The 20,827-nt window shown below is 59.0% G+C and overlaps 1 protein-coding gene across 1 annotated transcript in view; it reads right to left on the bottom strand.

The window, feature by feature from the left end:
- Nucleotides 1-18,742, bottom strand: part of PKD1L1 (polycystin 1 like 1, transient receptor potential channel interacting) — a 59,446-nt gene extending 40,704 nt beyond the window's left edge. The window contains exons 1-14 of the mRNA XM_058677952.1: nucleotides 18,456-18,742; nucleotides 16,865-17,035; nucleotides 14,648-14,767; nucleotides 14,100-14,268; nucleotides 13,547-13,786; nucleotides 11,290-11,422; nucleotides 9,766-9,972; nucleotides 8,864-9,045; nucleotides 7,805-8,026; nucleotides 6,213-6,373; nucleotides 4,524-4,868; nucleotides 4,082-4,141; nucleotides 2,712-2,885; nucleotides 2,117-2,194 (exon numbers count right to left, since the gene is read on the bottom strand). Coding sequence (XP_058533935.1) covers nucleotides 2,117-2,194; nucleotides 2,712-2,885; nucleotides 4,082-4,141; nucleotides 4,524-4,868; nucleotides 6,213-6,373; nucleotides 7,805-8,026; nucleotides 8,864-9,045; nucleotides 9,766-9,972; nucleotides 11,290-11,422; nucleotides 13,547-13,786; nucleotides 14,100-14,268; nucleotides 14,648-14,767; nucleotides 16,865-17,035; nucleotides 18,456-18,708 — 2,515 coding nt within the window. The 5' untranslated portion in view covers nucleotides 18,709-18,742. The remainder of the gene's footprint in view (nucleotides 1-2,116; nucleotides 2,195-2,711; nucleotides 2,886-4,081; nucleotides 4,142-4,523; nucleotides 4,869-6,212; nucleotides 6,374-7,804; nucleotides 8,027-8,863; nucleotides 9,046-9,765; nucleotides 9,973-11,289; nucleotides 11,423-13,546; nucleotides 13,787-14,099; nucleotides 14,269-14,647; nucleotides 14,768-16,864; nucleotides 17,036-18,455) is intronic.
- Between the last annotated feature and the right edge of the window lie 2,085 nt (nucleotides 18,743-20,827).

Raw genomic sequence — 20,827 nt, 5'->3', positions numbered from 1 at the left:
GCACTGAGCCTCGAGCTAAGGTGCCAGTCAGGATGCCCGTGTTCTATCTCGGAGAACCCAGGTCTCCTTGGTGCCAACTCCTGATGCTACTGTGGCCCCGGGAGGCAGCACTGCATGCCTGCCACCTGTGCAGGGACCTGGATTGAGTTGCTGGCTCCTGGTTCCAACCCTCTACCTCAGGTGCTCTACATTGCTCTCTCGACCCATTACTCCTCCCCTCCACCTCTTACTGAATAAATAATTTTTCAAACATCAGTTTATTTGGGTGCGAAAATAACTTTGAAATCCATGCAGTTTGTCCCCGGAGTTTCTGAAGACCCCACCCGGGACAGCTGGGCTGCACCTCCAGCACTGACAGGTCTCTCTGGATTGCGTGTGCACACGGCATCAGCACCGGAAACGCTCCCCGTGTCACGGCACCGGGTGCGAAGCTCCCGGTGAGCAGCCGTGTAAGACCCTGCTGAGCGGAAATGCCCTCCCAGGCACAGAGTCTTCCACAGGGATCCACGTGTCTCTTTTCTACCTTCTGCTACTACCAATAACTTCAAAGTGACTCAAAGTTCTAAGACGTTTAAATTGCATTTGGATGTTTAGTAGCTGTGTAATGGAGACTATCATATCTAGTAACATGTAATTTAAATTCATGGCATTGTAAATTCCTATTTTTCTTTCTATTGTTGATTTTGTATTATGACTTTTCATTTGAGGGGATGTACAGTAGCTGTGAAATGGAGACTAACATATCCAGATGTGAGGATTCAATGCAGTATGCATTTCTACTTCCAAAGATGGACTTACAATGAAACTGTTTACTATATCTTGACAATAGGATTCTGGACTCTCTGCCATTGTCCATGCCCGCAATGATGGACATATGACTGTGAATGGAGAATTATACTTTAGTAATGATATAGAGGAACTAGGTTTTGGGGAGAAATTGGGGCTGGGATAAGGGAAAAACCAGCAGCCTATGGAACTGTAGCATAAAATGATAATAATAAAAATTTTAAAAAGTGCCGTGATTGAAAATTAATTGAAGAGATTAAAATAAGAATGTTAAATTACATATTAAAATAGTTAACTAAGGGCCCGGCGGCATGGCCTAGCGGCTAAAGTCCTCGCCTTGAACATGCCGGGATCCCATATGGGCGCCGGTTCTAATCCCGGCAGCTCCACTTCCCGTCCAGCTCCCTGCTTGTGGCCTGGGAAAGCAGTCGAGGACGGCCCAATGCATTGGGACCCTGCACCCGTGTGGGAGACTTGGAGGAGGTTCCAGGTTCCCGGCTTCGGATCGGCGCGCACCGGCCGTTGTGGCTCACTTGGGGAGTGAATCATCGGATGGAAGATCTTCCTCTCTGTCTCTCCTCCTCTATGTATATCTGACTTTGTAATAAAATCAATAAATCTTTAAAAAAAATAGTTAACTAATAAATACATAAATAAATAAATTACATTTCCCTTGAGATGAATTATAGGAGATTCCTGTGCTACACTGTGAAGACTTGATGACAACGGTCACTGCTATTGCCAAAACCTCTGCCAGACCTGTCCTGCTGCCCACCGCAGCCACACCAGCCCTGGGGGACAGATCCCACGGCATGACACAAAACCCAAGAGGGCAAAGGTGGTGAGTTTCGTCCAGACCAGGAAAACTCCCATGAGAGAAGCCACATTCAAGAGCGCCTCTTTGCTGCTAGAGTCCCTTCCAGTCTACAGGGTGGCGTTTGCACTGAGCCCGCACAGCAGCTGTGCAGTCTCAGCTCCTGCTGAGATGTAAACACTATGCAAATCATTGTGAGCAAAAGAAGTCTGTATGTGCTCAGAGCAGATGCAGTTAAACCATTCCTTTTGACCCTTCGTTGTGCAGAACCCATGGCCCCTACCCCCACCGTCACCCCACCAACCCCTACCATGAACACACAGGGAAAAGGCTCCTGGCTCAGCCAGCACTGGCCCAAGCAGAAGGGGGATCAGCTGCACGAACAGGACAACACCTCTGCCTGAAGCATCACGCTTGAGAGGAGCTAGAACCAGGAGCAAAAGCCCAGGGACACGGCGGAATAGGCCCACCACCCTGTGGTTCTCCCTGTACCAAACTTGGCAAACAGCCACTTACCCACGGAGGCCTGTAGCACGTAGGTCTCCCCACTGCTGAGTGAGTATGGCTTGATGGTCACGGCTGGGCCTGTGATCCCTGCAGAGGAGGAGGTGGCCGTGGACAAGGGACGGTCAGTGGGTGCCAGGTAGGAGGGCAGATGGGGTCCTGGGAGCAGGTTCCACCCTCACTCCAGGGAGAAGGTGAAACAGGTGCTCGTCACACATGCCTTCTCCTGGGACACACCCAGGCTCGCAGCTCTCCAGGACAGAGTGCTCACGGGCCTCACCATGCAGGAGCAGGGCCAGGAGTGGCCCTGGCACCTCAGCTCATGAAGGTCAAGTGCCCAAGTAATGAGAACACACTAATGCAACACGTCCTCGCAGGATGTGGCCGTGGCTGGCTCCCACCCGGAGGAGGACGTCTGGGGCTAGGGCACCACCTTGCTCCCTCTGCAGGCAGCTGACCTGCACGGCTCCGACCTCAGTCTGTCAAAGGCTAGGTCCCCAAGGGGGACAAGGACAAGTGGTCAAAGCAGCCGTGACTGCAGGGCAAGATCCCAGGAGGAACCTGGGGCCAAGGCTCGACCCCCAGAATGGCAGTTCATCGTCCACACCTGACGAGGTGTAGCCTTGGAAGACAGCTCTGCTGACCGGGGTCTTGGGCCAGTCAACCAGGAGGGTAGGCTGCGCTCGGCTGGAAGAGAGGAAGGGGTCCACAAGGCTGTCCCCCTCGCCGGGGCTCCCCTCTTCATCCAGGCTAGCTCCTGATTCCGGGGGGCTGGCGCTTCCTGCGAAGACAGACATGCTCAGGTGGAAAAGAAACCCACTCGGGGCAAGAATCCACAGGGGTCTCTACTCCCACTCGGGACAAGTATCCATAGGGGTCTCTACTCCCCCCGGGTGGGAGAGCCTCCCTTGAAGCCCTCCCCATGGTCCATCCGTTGCTGTGGTCTCCAGACCCCAGGCCCAGACCCAGGAGTGCCCAGACTTGGAGTAGGAACTGAACAAGAAGGCCAGAAGCGCGTCCCAGCAGGGCAAGCGAAGCAGGGCTTGTGGCAGGTGCAGGTGGTGGCGGGCGCTCACCTGGGACAGGGCCCCAGCAGGCCACGTTCTGCTGGTTAACCCCAGGGGACTGGGGACTACAAGTACGGTTCAGAGACGCCCACGCAGGCCCCTGGTTGGGTCTTGTCTCCTGGCCACCCTGAGACTCCCTGTGTGGCCTCCTAGCCTGTATTTCAAGGACCTGGGACTTCCATGCATCCTGTCCCCCATGTTGATCCCAGGAAGAGGGACAAGTGGGAAGGAAGCCGACAGGGCAAGCGTGGCAAGCCGGAGGCATAGGATGGCCGCTCGTCTGTGATGCCCTAGGGAGCCCAGCGCTCCCTGCTCAGTGTCCACCTGTCCACTCGACAAGTTTGTCAGCCGGCTGTTTATTCACTAGATGCATAAGCAGCCTACTGGTCATCGTCCATCATCTGTCCATCTGATTGATAAGTCATGCCCCAGGCAGCCATCACTCAGCAACAGGGTCACCAGATGACTGCTCTGGGGGTACTGACCTGGCCACAAAAGCCCCGTGGAGCCTCGGCACAGAGCAGGCAGGCACTACTGGGCACCAGAAGCCGACTGCTTTACACACAGGTGAGGGGAAGCCAGAGGGGGCCCAGGGAGCCAGCCGTGCAGGGCTGAGGGCGGAGTTCCCAGCAGACACCCTCAGCACCAGGCACCAAGCAGCCAGAACGCCCCCAGCGGGGCCTGGGGCTCCTCTCAAGGTGTGTGCACAGGGGTCGAGGGGACAGGAGGTGGGGGCAAGGTAGTAGCACACAGAGGTGTCTACACTTGCTTCTGCCCTCAACCCCCACCCCAGGTGCCACCATCGGGCATGCTGGAAGGGCAGCTAGGAGGGTCTGGACCTCAAGGAGGGAGGGCTGGGAGACAAGCAGGCTCGGAGACAGGCGCCAGATGCCAGCCCCAAGCCACCCACCTGGCTGTCTTCCTCGGGATGGCTCTGCTTCTTCAATGTCTCCGTAATAGGCTTCAAAATCTACAGCAGGGGCCAAAGTCAGATGTCGGCCTCCCAGCCAGATGCTCCCCGCGAGCCAGTACCAACTCCATGGGAGGCCCCATGGCCCTAGTCTCTGTGAGCCTGCATGTTACCAGTGGCATCCGTCCTCCCCCCACATGGCAGATGGGAGAAACCAGAGCTCTGAGCAGGTGCAGGCTCTCTAAGAGTGACCCTGGCTGCATGGCACAGTGGCGGACAGGTAATGGGCACAGCAGCCTGTGGGCAGTGGGCACACACCCAGCTAAAGTCCCAAGGCAGGGGATCTCACACCTGACCCCTGACTCACTCCTTCCCAAAGCAACTTAGGGGTCCAGAAGAGAGGGACATAGACAGGGATGTGCCCAGGAATGGTGGCGCTTACCAGGATAGGGAGAGGACCAGCTTCTCTCGTCGGGGCTCCTTGTCGGGATTCCCCCATCCCAGGAGTCCACCTCAAGGCCTAGTGGCCCCTCGTCCAGATCCTCCCCAGGGACAGCAGCTGGAGTCTGGTGGGTCCCCACTGTGGACTCCAGGGAGGTGCTCCACGTTGCAGAGAGGGCAGGCGGGCCCTGGGGCAGGGGTGAAGGTGCCCACGGCAGATGCACTGATGTCCCTGAATCAGGACCTGCCGCACTGGGCTCTGTGGACAGCGAGCTGGGCTCTGATGACTCCCAGGAGGCCCCGAGTGCTGAGACACCAAGCATCCCCACAGCGCTGCAGGCGGGCACTACAAGACATGCGAGGCAGTACCGACCGTCTGCACTAGGACCACCAAACAGCCCACAGCCCACGCACTCAGCTCCAGACAGATCCCACATGTGTTCAAAACCCTGCCCGTGGGAGCCGGCTCTCACCTGCAGCCATGCTGGCCAGCAGCAAGGGGTAACATGCAGGAGGGACCCAGTGTCTGTGGTGAGGCCTGTGTTCATGGCCACTCCACCAACTGCCTGCCCCAGCCCTGCAGACTTGAGTGGGAGTCTGCAGAACCCTAGGCAACGCCTAGGGTCTCCCCTGTGTCCTCTCCAACATCCTGGGGCACACTGTGTTTTTCCTTATCGCCACTCCCTGTCCATCGCACAGGACCACCGTTCTAAGAGCCATTCAGAGTCAGTGACAGAGGGTCAGCAGCAAAGAGAAAGCAGCGTGCATAGACAAGCCACCTGACAGCAGGCTGGCCTTTCAGGTGCAACAGTCTCAGCGTCTTGGGGCCACACAAGGGGCACCGTGTGCATCGTAGGTGTCTTCCTTACAAGCTCCCCCAGCACACACACTGCCTGGACTGAGGCTCTAGGATTGGGGTCCCTATCACCCCAACTTCAGGGCTGACCAGTCAGCTCAAGTACTCATGGACTCAGGAAAGACTCAATGAATAAGCTTGTTCTGAAGGACAGTGCAGAGGGCACGGGTGAGCCCAGAGTGAAGCATGGGGAGGACACAGAGCTGCCACAGCTGCCACCCTTAGGAACCCCTATCACGTGGCTAGGGGAAGCTTCCTGGACCCCACTCTTCTGGGGTTTCACATGGGCTCCATCCCGTGGGCTCTATCACATAGGTTTTGTTGTGTGGCTCCATCACGTGGGCTCTGTCTTGCAGGCAGGACAGACTGAAGCTCCTGACAACACTGTGAGACACTAGGGACCCACTCACTGCCTGCCCTGAGGCCAACGCGCAGGGTCCCAACTCCCCCAACCGTGTGGCCTTCCAGCTGGGCAAGAGTTTCAGAAGCTGCAGGATGGGGAACCCCAATGACACCAAGTACGCAGTCCGTGCACCCCAAGGACACAGCGTATGGACAGCGAGTCACCACGCAGTGCTTTCGTCACACCCATCGTGGCTTCAGACCAGGATACAATCCCTACAAGCTGCCCGGGGTGAGGGTGACACTGAGGGCTTCCTGTCTCCCCCGGCTGTATCACTACTGTCCGCACCAGCATGAGAGGAACAGGTAGGGTGGGTGCACGCCACCAGCTGCTGATGGACACACGGGGCAGACCAACCACACAGTACTGACCCCAAGCAACCTCACCCCGACTGCTCCCCTCGGTGGCAACAAGAGGACCTGTGGCTTCACCTGCCAGCCTGCGGTCCTCCGTGGCGTTGACCAGAAAGAGCTCCCAAGAGAAGGTGAGGTCCTGCAGGTCCCCGCAGCCTTCGCACGCAGCCTGCAGAGACAGCTCTGTGTTCTGGTTGACAGCAGAGGCCTTGAAGCTGACCCAGGAGAGGTGCACAAACCTGGGACATGACGACGGATTTTAGCAAAAGCGTATCAAGCCTTTGGGCAAGGGTGTCGGGAGTGTGGCAATGCCCACCTTGGGTCAGTGTTGTGTACAGCTCCCATGTGCACCACGCTTAGCCCCACGTGATCAGAGCTAACATACAGGCAAACAGGCTGGCTATGTGACTGCCTGCAGGTGCACAGTTTTGGGCCCCAGCCTGGGCACCAGCCGAGCTTTCCAACACAGTAGCCAGCAGCCTCCATCCAGTGCATGGCAGGGGAGAGTAAGAGCATGCATCCGTGTGTCTGGATGATGTGGAAGTGCATATCGGTGTGTGAGTGCATCTGTGTGTGTGCCCATCCTCTCTGCTCACGGCCTGTGACCGTGACACTGTGTGTACACATCATATGCGTGCGGGTGTGAGTGGCGGGGGCGTAGAGATGGTCTGAGACAAGGAGAGGTCCCCTGGCTCCACACCAACCAGGGATGTGATTCACTCAGGCCTGAGAAATTCACACCTGGCCATTTCAGTGGTGGTGAATGTTTTTAGTTAAATACTGTTCTTGCTTTAGACTGTGCACTGCATGTTTGGGCCAAATACCAAATCTGCTCCATTTAAAGGCTATCGTGGTGGCATCTCTGTGCTGGCATCTCTGCACTTCTAAAGCACATCCAGGGATGCTGACGGCAGAGTGGCCTTTCCTGCGGAGCTCATTCCCACTGCCTCCATCCCAAAACTGTGAGGTGTAGGGTCTTTGGAGGTGGGCAGAGCCTTCCTGCCCTGCGAGGTCAGCAGGTCCTCCAGAAAGCCTTGGAACTCACCCAGACATGTGGGGGAAGCAGCCCTACTGCCCAGAGTCCCCCTGACTGCCACAGAGCTGTGGGCATGGTCAGGGCCAGCACCGTCCACCGGGGACTGCCAGCTTTCCACACCCATGGAGGAAGTGGCTCCCTCCTTCTGTTCACTTGCCCCTCTCCGTGCTCCAGGCACAGCTCCACCCGGCCTGTCGCTTGCCAGCTCCAGCAGCCTGAGGCCGCCTGGGGCCCATGGATGCTGCTCCAGCCTCGGAGCCACAGGGCTTTGGACTTGGGTCCAGCATGTCCCAGCTCCTGCCACACCTAGAAGACTAGGTGCCACACGAGTCCCACTTGGGTGTCCCTGTAGCCCTGCCATGCCCCATCTCCCAGATACATTCCCCAAGTACCTGGCTGAGATGCCAAATGGCTTTGCCTCCTGGTGGGCCTGGGGCAGGCCCTATGGGAGCCCCCTCTGAGGAAGGTGCTGGCAGTGTGAGACAGCCCAGAGTTGAGTCCTAGAGCAGGCTACGTGTAGTGCCCCATCCCGTTTGGTGCCGAGTGCAAGGAGCACACCCTGCACTGCACGGTGGCTTCCTGCCCTGGCTGCTCACAGTGGAGCTGGGATGTGCGGGGGCCGGGACACACATACCTGAAGCTGGGGTCCTGGCGGGTAGACAGGAACACCTGGGCCTTCAAAGAGTTCTGGCCACCGCTGGAGACCACCAGTGTCACAAGGAACTGGTCACAGCAGGTGCTGAGCCACCTTGCTGAGAAAGCAAGGGTGGGAGATGCCATGTCCACTTGGCTGCGGGCAGAGTCCTCCAAGCAGGGCTGCCCAGGGGAGCTGGCGGCAGTGCACGACCAGTGGAACCTGCAGAGGAAGTCACGGCAGGGCTGAGCACGGTCGGGGCCAGGATCAACCTGTGTCCAGGGACACATGGTAGAGGAGGCTGAGCGACACGGTGACAGCAGACACAGGGCAGGACCACGGCCCCTGCTTCCCTCTCTGCCCCACCCAGGCACACAGTGCACTCCTTCCAGCCTTGAGACACGGCTTGGGCCAGCACAGTCAGCCAGGCTGTGGGAGCTCAGCTCTCAGGATCAAAGGCAAGGGCAGGGCCCCCGAAACAAGCTTTGCCTGCAGGTGCTAACCTAGGTCAGCACTGCTCTTGAGCTTAGAGAGGTGTGTGGCCCTGAAGGTGTGCAGGTGCCTCGCTCTAGAGCTCTGTCCCCAGAGCCAGCACGGAGCACCCACAAAGGCATGTGATAACCCCCCTCAACCCTGAGGCAGGGCTGGGCATCGGGGAGCTGCCTGATTGCAACAAAGGAGAGAGCCAGGAAGAGGCCAAGGCAAGAGGCTGCTGCTGCTGCCTTGCCAAAGAGGCTAGGCTGGGACATGAGTGTATCCATGTCAGTCCAAGAGAGGCGCCTACGAAGGATGTGGCTTGAGCCTGGCCCCCAGCAACACGAGATTCGCCCAAAGGGACGGGTAACCCTCAGTGGGCCCGGGGCAGCTTGCCAACCAGGGATTTCAATGTTACATGTGCAAAGCTCACGTTCCAAAACCATACTCCCAGTGCCATCTTTGCTTCTAGCCCTTCCCAAACTTCCTTTACAGTCAGCCCTAAAAAGCTCAACTTAGGAAAAAACAACCCAAGGCCAAGCTTGGAAGGCAGATCTGGGCCCTGGACCTTTCTGTGATCCTCACCTGAGAACGGCCCCAGGATGGTCAGGGTCATAGGACTGGGACCCCCTGAGGACGAGGGGGGCTGAGGCAGCCCTGGGGACGAACAGGTGTGTGCCCTCTGCGATGACACTGACGGGTGCCCGGGGCCGCACCTCCACACCCACACAGTAGTTGCTGTACACCACACTGCCCTGGATCTGCACCTGGCAGGCCAAAGACACAGGTGTCACACGGATGAGCTGGAGCCCAGGCCAAGGGCATGGGCGTCACACAGATGAATTGGCACCTGTCAGAAATGCACACTCCACCCAACTAGAATGGAAATGGCGAATCCGAACGCACCATCTGGCTCTGACTGACCCATTGCATATCACGCGCCCAGTGGAGGGGCCTAGGAGAGTGTGAGCACATGGCCCAGAGTACAGGGAAACCAGCCCTTACGGCACACACCCTGGGCATCCCGTCTGCTCTCAGCCTGGACGCCGAGGGCTCGCGTGCGGCTCCCAGCTGCTGTGGCCGTCAGAGCCCACACCCTCCAGGTGGGGTCCACTGGTCCAGCTCCTCCTTGCTTTCGCCTCCCACACCCCTTCATTGGCCTATGAGTTAACTCCTTCGGACCCTCCTTCATGAAGCCCACTCTCCAGAAGTTTCCCCTGTGTTCTCATCACAACCTAACCCAAGCACGCCGAGCACCCTGCGCATGCCCACCCCTGATGGGCACGTGGCATTCTACACGGCTGCCTCCTGCACAGCACAGCAAGCATGTCCACATCCTGAGACCAGCATGCTGGGAGGAGCTGCCCGCTGAACGCGTGGCCAGCCTTGCGACGTCAGCTGTTCTCCAGGAACAATCAAGTTTTTTCTTAACATAGACCCTTCCCTCAGCGAGGACAGACCCAGAGGAGCATGGTGCAGGAGCAGACCTTGGCCAAGGCCGTGTAGTTCCCACTGAGGAGCGTGTAGCCTGGCAGCTCAATCGTCTGTCTGTGGGTGTCGACAGCAGCTGGGAGCCGCACACGCGAGCCCTCAGCGTCCAGGAAGATCCAGGTATAGGCGAGGCCTCGGGAAATGTCACAGAGGACGGCAGCTTCAAAGGTGACTCCCAGTCGCAGGGGCTGGGACCGCCAAACCTAGGTGACGGAGAGAGAAGACGCCTCGTCTTTACAGTCAGCCCTAAACAGCTCAACTTAGGAAAAAACAACCTGCCTTGACCCTCACGGCCACCCTGAGGTCCCCACATGATTGCTGCAGGAGGCCCCCGGGCCTGGAGCCGCCAGAGACCGCATCTGCATCACAGAAGGAACCGAGGGCAGAGAAGCACAGAATGAAGAATGACTGCATCCTGGTGCTGACACTCCAGCAGGAGACAGCAGAGCCATCCTTACAGTGGCTTGGCCTCGATGGAAATCCACTTTATCACCTCTGCTCTGAGTGCTGCCCTTCTGGGATTTGTCACAAAGCCACCCAGACTCCCCAGGGCTGCCACAACTGCACCAAGAGATGCCCATCTGGAGCCCACCAGCGGTCACGGATGTTGGCAATACAGTGTGCAGTGGGGGGACTGCTCCCTGGGGTTCATGGCAGGATTGGCCAGGCTTGGCTCAGTCCCAGGGAGACAGTGTGGAGGAACTGGTCTTGGGGGCACAGGGAGACCTGCAACCTGGCAGTCACTGCCACAGCGTTGACGTGATACAAGATGGGCACATGCGTGTGGCAGTGCGAATGTCGCACGTGCTGTGTGACTTCCAGGAGCAGCCGCACAAGGCAGCGATCACTCCAGTGACAGGTGCCGGACACTGAACACAGACCTGGCACCTGGCTGACGGAGGCTCTCTCCCGGTGACTGCACTCACTGCTTGATACTTTTAGGAGCTGTACAAGCATCAAGGGAAAGAGAAACAACAGAGTGATCTGTGCTGCTCTGTTCAGCCCACAGATGAGAAAACACAAAACCAAAGACATTTAGGTAGAAGAATCTGGACCTGACCATGCAGCCGGCCTGAGCAGGGCCCTGGCTGGACGCCGTGGGCTCAGAGAGGCTGCCCCCCAACCGATGTCACCGACCTGGGGGAGTGCCCAGGCCTGTGCCTCTTGGGGCCCAGCAAGGGGGCTTAGACCACAGCTGGGACCTAGACCGCAGAGGTGGGCACCATGCCAGCGCAGCTCAGTCCCGAGTGTCATGTGGGCACCCATGTCCAGGACAGGGAGACTTGCTCCAATCAGGACTTCAAAACAATGAGAGAAATAAAAAGCTGCTGTTTCCCTAACCACAGGAAGTGTCCTGTGAACAGCCATCTCTCCGCCACTCCTCCTCACACGACCAAGGCTCTCCCAGCCAGAGCCTGCAGCTGTCACAGTGAGCCAAGCTGGCTCTGCAGCCCTCCTCCCTCCCGGCTGGAGGCCTCCCAGGCCTGCCCTGAGCCCCCAGAGGCGAGGCCCAGCCCTACCTGCACCTTCGGGGGCCCCAGGTTCTTCACGGGGGGTGGCCGGCAGGGCCGGCGCACGATGAAAAGCTGCTTCCGCAGGGTGGCTGTGCTGACCATGTTGACGGCGAGGACCTCCACGGTGAACTCCCCCTCCCTGGAGAGGCAAGGGCACGAGCTGCTGTGCCTCGGGCCTCGCCCAGTTCCCATAACCAGGCGGATCACGTGGAACTGTGGCTTCCACAGCAAGACGGGCAGTACGGGCAAGGGTGGAAGAGACTGGGCGAGGGCTGAGTCCAGACCCTGTTCACAGTCCCACTCAGGCCGACTGCCCCTCAGCGTGGGGTAGCTGTACCAAGCTGGTGCCACGTCACACACAGCGGGTGAGGGCCTCACTGCTCTAAGCATCCATGGCCCAGGCCCGGCCAAGCACGCCCTTCCATGACCCAAGGGGTGGGACCAGCACCCCGGTCCCATTTCTGGGCATCCCTGGGCACCCACTTCCTGTGCTCATCGCTGCCTGGAGGCTGATCTCTCAGGAGGGACTCAGACCTAGGAGAGAACTCAGTCATGGATCCGTGTCCAGCCTGGGGAGGTGGAGGTTCCCAGGCCTGGAACGTGGGAGTTGACAGCTGCTAAACCACAGACCATGGTTCCTGGGCCTCTGGAGTAGAAGATGGCAAGGCCATGGTTCCTGGGCCCCCAGAGAAGGTGGCACAGCTATGGTTCTTGGGCCCCCAGAGAAGGTGGCATGGCCATGGTTCCTGGGGCTCCGGGGAGGGGGAAGGCTTCCTGGTCATTTCAGCCTGTGGTAAGTCCAGGGCAAGTGCTGGGCACGGCACTGAGCATGCCCCACCATTTCCACAGGAAAGAGAGGGTCCCAGGAGGGTAGGGGACATGAGACACCCAGTGCCCACAAGCCACTGGGGACACACAGGACACAGGCACCCAGTTCCTGGTAACCGCACAGGACACGGGCACCCAGGCCACCACCCTGCTGCTCAATTCCTCCTCCTGCGAGGCTCCACCCCAACACAGACGGCCCTCCTTCACAGCTAGCAGTGCTAACGAGGAGTCCCAAGTGTGGTGGCCTTGGGGGCAGGCTCTCAGACACTCTGCTTACTGGAATGTCCAAATGGCTCCCACATGGCTTGTTTTCTTGAGCCTGGGCCTGTTCCCATACTCCCCTGCAGCTCCTGCCCACCTGCAGCTCTGCGGCCCTGACTCTCAGCATGGGCTCAACTCAGGCATCCACACCCGTGTCCTAGACTCACACTGGATGGACACTCCATGCTTTGTGGCCTGACCTCGAGGGGTGCAGGTCCATGGTGTGTGCCTTGTCCAGAAAGGTCACATTTAGGCTGGACAGAGGCAGTCACCTTCTTTTCCTATGAAGCCATATGCCATGTAAAGTTCTGGTCAACCATGGGAGTGTCTACACCACAGGGCTGGGAAGCCCTACAGCCCAGGGAAGCCTCAGTCACAGTGACTTCACAGCACATCACGTCTCTCCTGTGTGCTGCATGCAATGGCTGTGTGCCCAGGTGCTGCCTGAGGCATGGAAGCATGGCAGCTACAGTAGCATGTGCCACCCAGTGCTCGATCGGGATGCCAAGCAGCCTTGGACGGGCTCACAAGTCCCTGCACGGTACTCTGGTCAGCATTCAGATCTGACTCCATCCACTGAGGAAGGAAGGTTCCTCAGAAACCCTGTTGTGGAGGCTGGCAGCAGCCCCTGCACCTCGGGGTTGCCATGCCACCTGGGGGCAGCTGGAGGCCACGCTGAGACTGACCCTCAGTGTCCAGGCCCATGCCTCTGGAATGCTCATCTGACCACAAAGTCGCCTGACTCTGCAGTTCTCTGAACCGCCACAATCCTACCACGGCACCTGGCTCCAGGCTCAGCACACGAACAGAGCAAAGCTCTCACGGCCCCTGGCCTGATGTTGAGGACTCCACTTCCACCCCCTGGCCTCTGCCTCTGTCCTGCTGGCACCAGCCCAGCCCTTGCCTGGAATTCCCTCCTTGCCCTGCTGGAGGCCCTTCCCCTGTTCAGGACTCCTCCAGCTCTGGGCAAGGCCCCCGTGTGCCGCTTAGCAGCTTCCAGGGCACAAGGTGATATCTCCCCCACACCTCCTGCTTCTCTTTCCCCAGAACTGTGACCTCCTCAAGCTTGCGGGTTTAACCCGTGACTGCTGACCTAGCCAACACCTGGACTGACTGCAAGGCTATGGCTGTGGGCACCCGAGGGGTGACGTTTGGCATGCAGCCTGCAGCTCACCTGTGGTAGACGTGGCTGCAGCTGCTGCTCCCCAGGCTGACGGTGCCATCGCCGAAGTCCCAGTGGTAGCTCACCTCTGTGCCAAAGCTGATTCTGCACTCAAAGGCCACACTGGTGTTGACCAGAGCCGAGGTGGTGGACAGGAGCCGATTGGCCACAATTCTCTCCTGCACCTTGATGAGGTGGGCCTCAGAAACCACACTGCCAAACCTGCTGGAAGCCTCGACTGTCACCTGGTACCTGCCGGGGTGGGCAGCAAGGTCAGAGCATGGAGCAAGCTTGCTCCCACAGAGAGGTGGGCTGGCACCCAGGGCCCCTACCACAGGGTCCCAACGTGACCTGGGTCCCTCTCACAGCCACAGGGAAGCCAGCACTGCGCAGTCAGAGCCTGCACGTGCTGTCCACGCACACTGGGGAGGAGAACTCTCTTTCTCTAAAGCTACAAGTACATTCACTGAGTGTCCACTGAGTGTCCAGTGGCTTGTCGCGCACGACCACAACGGCTCAACATAGCCTTGCAAGCTGCCAATATCCCGTGACCAACTTTACCGACCCCTGGGGCTTGCGCAGCCGCCTCTTGATGCTTCTGGAAGCTGTCCGCACTGGTGGGTCATTGCCAAAAAGCCACATAAACTCCAGGGGTGTGGGCTCTGTGGTAACAGCCTCAAAGGTGACTTCCATGTCCGTGGCAAATACAGTTCCATTTGTGTGGACAGAGACGGCTAGGGTGACAGGGGGCAGACACATCAGCGTGGGAAGGCAGAGACCAGCCTCTTAACCTCTTCACTCTAGGGCTGGGAGCAAGGGCATGAGTCGCAGGGTGTGTGCAGGGCCTGGCAGTCATGCCAAGGCAAAGACCACAGCTGCTTGGCTGCTTTGGGGACTGCTGGAGAGAGTGGGAACACGCGTGGCTGATCTCCTGGGCACCTGGAGGCCCAGCTCTGTGTCTACACTCTTTGAGAAGGCCCAGCTAAGACAGCAGAGAACAGAGCCCCCACTGAGGGCAGTGGGGCTCGGGCCAGAGTGGACAGCAGCACCATCCCCTCTGTGGCTTTCCAAACTCAACCGCCCAGCCCAGCCAGGTGCTCTGGTAGGACCTACATGCTATCCTGTAGCCCACAGGAATGCTGTGCCATGCCAGGCAACCCCCTGTCCGTGCCCAGGAGACGAAGGACACACTGTAGGCAGAGGCAAATGGCAGACGGTGCGTCACGCCGGCGCCTAGGCGAAGGGGAGAGCAGGAGGTCTTAGACCAGCCCACGCGAGGACCACCACGTGCTCTAGGCACTTTCTGCTTTCCCTCCCAGAACTCCACACACTTCCAACTCAGAGCTCTGGCTCTGAGTTCATACAGACCTGGGGAACATGAGGCAAGGATCCCGCCCATGAACATTTTCCCCGCGTGTTTTCTCCTTGCTGGGAGAGCTCCCTACAGCACAGGAAACACATCAGCTCCCTTGGGACAGTGACAGCTGGCCGCACGGCCTGTCGCACCAAGCTGGCTCAAGTGTGTTCTCAGTGGGGTTCAAGGACAAGCCCCATGCATCTCAACCCTCTCAGATGTGCAGCAGGGTTCTGGAAATATGCACACATGTACACAGGAGACACCACACATGTGTGTGTCATGTGTGTTACACGTGTGCATGCAATAATGTGCAGATGCACACGTGTACCGGCAGGCAGCCACCTTGCCATGCTGGGTCCTTGCCGAGGCCTGTGCCAGCTGGGGAGACCTGGAGTGAGCCACGTGCCACAATGCGGTGTTAAGCAAGGCAATAAGGACTGTTACCACGTCTGTGCCGGAAGGGATTCTCTCTTATAAGAAAGAAAATGCAAAGTAGATATTTTGTCCTCCACAAAACATTCAGATGTTTGTAAAATAAGGACATGATGGTACTAACAGGATCTGCAGCCAATCTGACCATAGCCTGGCAGTTACGGGCACAGTTCTGGGCAACAATCCATGGCGTAGCAAGGAAACCACCACTGCAACACCAGTATCAATGTAGACGCTGGTTCCTCTCTCTCGGATGCTCCACTTCCCATCCAGCTCCGTGCTAAAGCAGCTGGGAAAACAGTGGAGATGGACCACCTGCCTGGCCCTGCACCCACATGGGAGACGTGGAAGAAGTTCCAACTCCCGACTTCCACCCAGTCCAGCCCCAGCCATCACAGCCTGCTGGGGAATGGGCGGGTACACGCAAGATCTCTCTCTCTTCTGAATGAATAAAATCCTTCCTTAAAACAACAAACCAGCAGCACAAAGCACAGATGGAAAGACACCGCATGGCCACGTGACACAGTGTGGCCTAGGGGCTGGGGTCAAATTCAGGCGCCTGCCGCTCATCCCGGCATCGAGTCCAAGGCTTCCAAGGGCTGCGCTCCCACAGGGTTGAGCAGGAAGGTGGACACGGGCAGCCAGTGGCTCAACGTGATGAGTCCGAATATCCCACGCACAGGCTCAGTTCTGCTGGGGAGCATCCCCCTTGGCTGACCACATGGGACAGTCATACGGCCTCCTGCGAGAGCAGGCTCCCTGGGACACACCTTCCAGGGGCCTCCTTGACAGGTGAGGCCACACCACAGTCCACACCCCGACTCTGCTCTGCCCCCACGGGCTGGGGCTCTTCCTCTATGGGACTCAGCTGGGGTCCCTGAATCCCTGCAAGCTTTGGACCTCTCCTGTGGGGATCACAGACCCATCCTTTGGAGGGTGGTTGAGAAGGTGGCCTCGCGAGTGACACAGGGAGGCCCTTACACCCTCAGTGCTGCCCTGGGAGCCCCCGTCTGTCCTTAGTGCCTTCCCTCCCTCCTCACGGGGCCACGCCCACCTCAGGCGTCCCCACTGCAAAGACTGTAGCCCTTTCCAGGGCACTGCCCCTTCCTGTCTTTCTACGCAGCAGCTCCATGCCTTTCCTGGGGTGCTGCTCCTCCAAGGACACCTGGACTCTGAGCTTCAGCTTCCTGCCAAGGTACATGCTGGTCCAAGTGTTGGCCCCCTGGGTCCCTCCTGGGAGCCAGGACTGAACCCCCAGCTCCCAGCTTTGGCTGCTGCTGGCGTCTGCGGAGTGACCTGGACAGCAGAGCACTCTGCCTCAAACACAAGATAAAAACAACCCTTTGTAATTGCCTTCACCAGGACGCAGGCCCGTCTGACCGCATCTTCATGTCCCCAGAGCAGGCACTCGGCCACAGCACTCTCTGGACAGGGGCTGGCAGATGGCAGGTCAGCGCAGAGCCAGGGCTGTTGCCACTGGGCTGTGCCAGCGGTGCAGGACACCTGCCGCTCTCCTGCTCGGTCTCTGGACCAGTGCTTACCCTCTCTGTCCATGTATGAGCCAGCAGAGGCCAGAGCCTCCTCCGCACGGACGCTGCTGGCATTCACAAACACAGTCACAGCCTCACTGCCAACTTCCACGAAATAAGGTCCAAACGCCACCTCTGCTCCCCGGAAGTCATTGGCAACAAGAGCCCTGAGCGAGTAGACTCCTGGGAAGAGAAGGGGTGTGGTGAGCTCCTAAGGCAGGCAGAACGGCTAACACCTACAGCTGGGCCACGCGGGGGTGGCTGGTGCAGGAATGGGCACCGTCAGCAGACAAGTTTGCCCTCTTCCACGGTAGCTGGGTCACACCTCCACTGAGCCCATGCTCTGTGGCTTCAGGCTCTGCAGCAGAGAAATTCTGATTCCTTGCTGTGAGCCAGCGGCCTGTGTGCAGTCAGGGACATTTGGGTCACCTGCAGCTGGGCAGGAAAGCGGCGCTCAGCAGCAGCTGCAAGGGACTGTCCGGCAGTCACCCCGGTGGCCCCTTCCCCCCACAGTGCCCCCACCACAGCCTCTGGCCCCTCGTTGAGTGTGGCCGTGTATTTCTTCAGCCCAGGACTCGGTGCTGCTCTTTGCACCAATGGCTCTGCAGGGTGTATGAGTGTGTTTGGCTTTGTTCTCTCTGGCTTGTCTGGGGACACGGTCACTGCCACAGGCAAGGCAGCCTGGGTGCCCATGCCGAGGGCAGAGGGACAGCTGTTGCCCAAGCATGCTCACCACCCATCTTCTTAGGATATAGGTGTTTGTGCCATGAGAATGTTCAAAAACTAACCTGAAGGGAGGGAAGAAGTTAGGCGCTGCTGAACAGGCAGCTGTCCGGCTTCCCCACTCAGCTCTGCCTGGTCAGATCAGCAACTCAGCGGCTGACTGAGGAGACAGTGCCCATCCCTGCCATGGCTGGAGACCTTTTCTTTTTTACTTCAGAGAAAACACGGTGTTGCAAATGTTGGTACAGAAAAAGGGTGAGCAACACAATACGTATGTGACAGCCACTGTTCCCAGAGGTCCACCCTGTGCAGGCAAGAGTCCCTGGCCAATGGCGGGTGACCAGGGACTAATTTGCTCCTGCCCAGGCCCGGGGCTGCTGGGAACGCAACAGAAGAATGTGCCTGGTCACAGGAGGTGATGCAAACATAGTCAGTCCAGGGTCCAGGGGCACACAGCTGTTTTCCCTCCTGCATGGCATCCTGAGCTCAGACATCCCAGGGTCCAGGGGCACACAGCTGGTTTCCCTCCTGCATGGCATCCTGAGCTCAGACAGCCCAGGGTCCAGGAGCACACAGCTAGCTTCCCTCCTGCCTGGCATCCTGAGTTCAGACAACCCAGGGTCCAGGGGCACATAGCTGGTTTCCCTATGCCTGGCATCCCGAGCTCAGACAGCCCAGAGTCCAGGGGCACACAGCTGGTTTCCCTCCTGCCTGGCATCCCGAGCTCAGACAGCCTAGGGTCCAGGGGCACACAGCTGGTTTCCCTATGCCTGGCATCTGAGCTCAGACATCCCAGGGTCCAAGGGCACACAGATGGCTTCCCTATGCCCGGCATCCCAAGCCCAGACTCCTTCTGTGGCTCCTGGGGGCACTGGCCTACCTCTGGCATCTTGGTGGTGAGCAGTCACCGAGGCTGCCTCTGTCACTTTGTGGGGCCTCGTGCCACAGCCAGCAGCAGCCCCGAAAGCCACCAGCAGGCACAGAGCTGCTCCAGATGGTGTGTGGACACGAAGCCCCAGAACTGGAGAGGCTGGAGCGTCTGTTTCCAGGAAACAACAGGTGGAGGAGTTCATGGCCTCACCAGTGCCCCGTGTGGGAACGGTACCAGCAGGACACGTGAGGGAACAGAGCATCTGGGGTCCAGCCCAGGACACGGAGAGGCCAGGGGTGCTGGGAGCACCAGGCGAGCTGCGGGAGAGAAGCGGCCATCACACACCACAATTCCAGGTTAAAGGTTCAGTTTTCTAGGGTCGCAAAGTAGGGTGCCCTAGGAAGCAGAGCTCAGCACTCAGTACTTGGGCCCATCCCCACCCCATGGAATCGGAAACTCCGGGGTGGGGTCGGCAGGCTTCAGGGCACTAGGAGGTCAGCAGGGACTCGAGCGCCCAACTCCAGTCACAGGAGCCACAGCCTTGAGCCAGGACTTTCGTCAGTCACCAACTGCATAATGTAAAAACAGGTTCCCCACACTTACAGCCTCCCACACTTTTGTGAAAATGCTCCATGCAAGCCATCATTCTAAGTCCCCCCTGTGGCTCCTCATGCCACAAACATGCTGCAAGCTGGGGTCCATCGGGTCAACTGGACCCCCAGGTCTGGGACTACAGGGTCCTTTGCTGACCACAAGTAAGGCACAGGATCAGGGAGGCGGGGGCTTGGCTTGTGAGCGACAGGCTGTACCTGCACACGAGAGCCCTGCACAGGCAGGGAGGCGGCTCCCCCAGCCCCGCTCACACAGACCAGCCTGAAAGCAAAGGAAACCCAGTGCCACAGGTGGGCACAGCACAGAGTGGATGGTGAGCACACAGAGCGTGGGGACCTGAGGAGCACTGGCCTGTGAGCCGCAGCTTTCAGGGCCAGCTTTTGGCTGGGCAGCTGCAGGTCTGGGCTCCACTCACCCCAATGGTGCTCCCGTGAACCCAGCCACTGGGGTCCCCTTGGCTATGTCCCCTACGGGACTCTGGCCTCCTGGAGCAAGGCAGGATGCAGTCACATTCGGTCCACAGTGTGCCTCCTCACAAGCGGTGCCCTGGAAAGAGAGCGGGCACAGCTGAGGGGCCTGGCCTCGCCCCGCCACTTGCTGCTGTCTGTGGGCAAGGACCTGGGGTGGCTGGGGTCTCTGCTGCTGCCGTAGCAACTCAGCCTATGCGACGGTGTACCGCTGAGATGAGGAGGTTCAGACCTTGCAATACGGGCTTGCCCCCAGAGAACTGCTATGGGCACACTCATCCCAGGAACTGCCCACTATCAGAGACTCCCGCTGCCCACCTGGCTAAGGCTCACGGGAGTCAGCTACTTCCCGTGGCTTCCGCAACTCCAGGCTGAAGTCAGTAGAGCCTACGTGGCCGTGTTGCTGGGACAGACTGGCCAAGCAATGGTCAGAGGACTCAGCCAAGCACCTTACACGGGGTCGCAGGACTCAGCCAGGCAGCAACACGGGGGCTCCAACACCCAGGCTCTTCTGCAGCATTTATGTGGGACTCAGTTGCAAGGACCCACCTTGAGGAGTCCTGAGAAGTAGCCCCCTGCCTCATTCCCAGCGGCGCACGGCTGCCTGCGGCAGGAGCCAAGGCCGCCTTTGCTCCAGGTGCTGGTGATCGGCACAGGAGACGGGTGGGGGCTCCTAAAGGAAAGAAGAGAACACCGTGGTCCCAGTCCATTGTCACCGTCCCGGCGCGTGCACGGAGGCCAGTTCCTGGGAGCAGGGCCAGATTCACACACCCGCCAGGACCACTTTGACAGCAAACAAGACGGAGTCTCGGAAGACCCCCAGGTCCCGCCCCGCCCTGCTGCCACATATGGTACAGGGCTTCTGGCCAGTGCTGCTGCGGCCTCTGCCCGGGAAGGGGCTGCCCAGGGCCCACAGGACAACCAGCGGTGCAGCTCTTAACCTGCCCACAGGGAGTGGCCTGTTTCCGCGGCATAGCCTGGCAACATGACCACTGTGGGCAAGGACGGGGTTCTCCACCTGACCCCCACATCCCTTCTCGGTGCTCTTTGCTGGCCAGCCAGCCAGCACACGCTGCTCACTGCCACCGCCAAGTCCTAACCCTCAGTGACTCTTCCTAGATGCAAATCCCCTCGCCCCCACCCCACGCCGGGGGGTGCCTCATCTACCAGCGCACCATCGCCCCCTGTGCTGGGCACCCTAGGAGGTAAGGAGAAGCAGGGTCCCAGGGGCCAGGTTACAAGGGGCACAAGGACCTGAGGGTCTACTGAGAATTCTGGTTTGCTGTCAAAGTGGTCCTGGCG

The sequence above is a fragment of the Ochotona princeps genome, chromosome 20 (assembly GCF_030435755.1).
Source record: "Ochotona princeps isolate mOchPri1 chromosome 20, mOchPri1.hap1, whole genome shotgun sequence".
Taxonomy (NCBI): domain Eukaryota; kingdom Metazoa; phylum Chordata; class Mammalia; order Lagomorpha; family Ochotonidae; genus Ochotona; species Ochotona princeps.
Note: the sequence above shows the minus strand (reverse complement) of the source record. Positions and strands in the feature narration are given on the sequence as shown.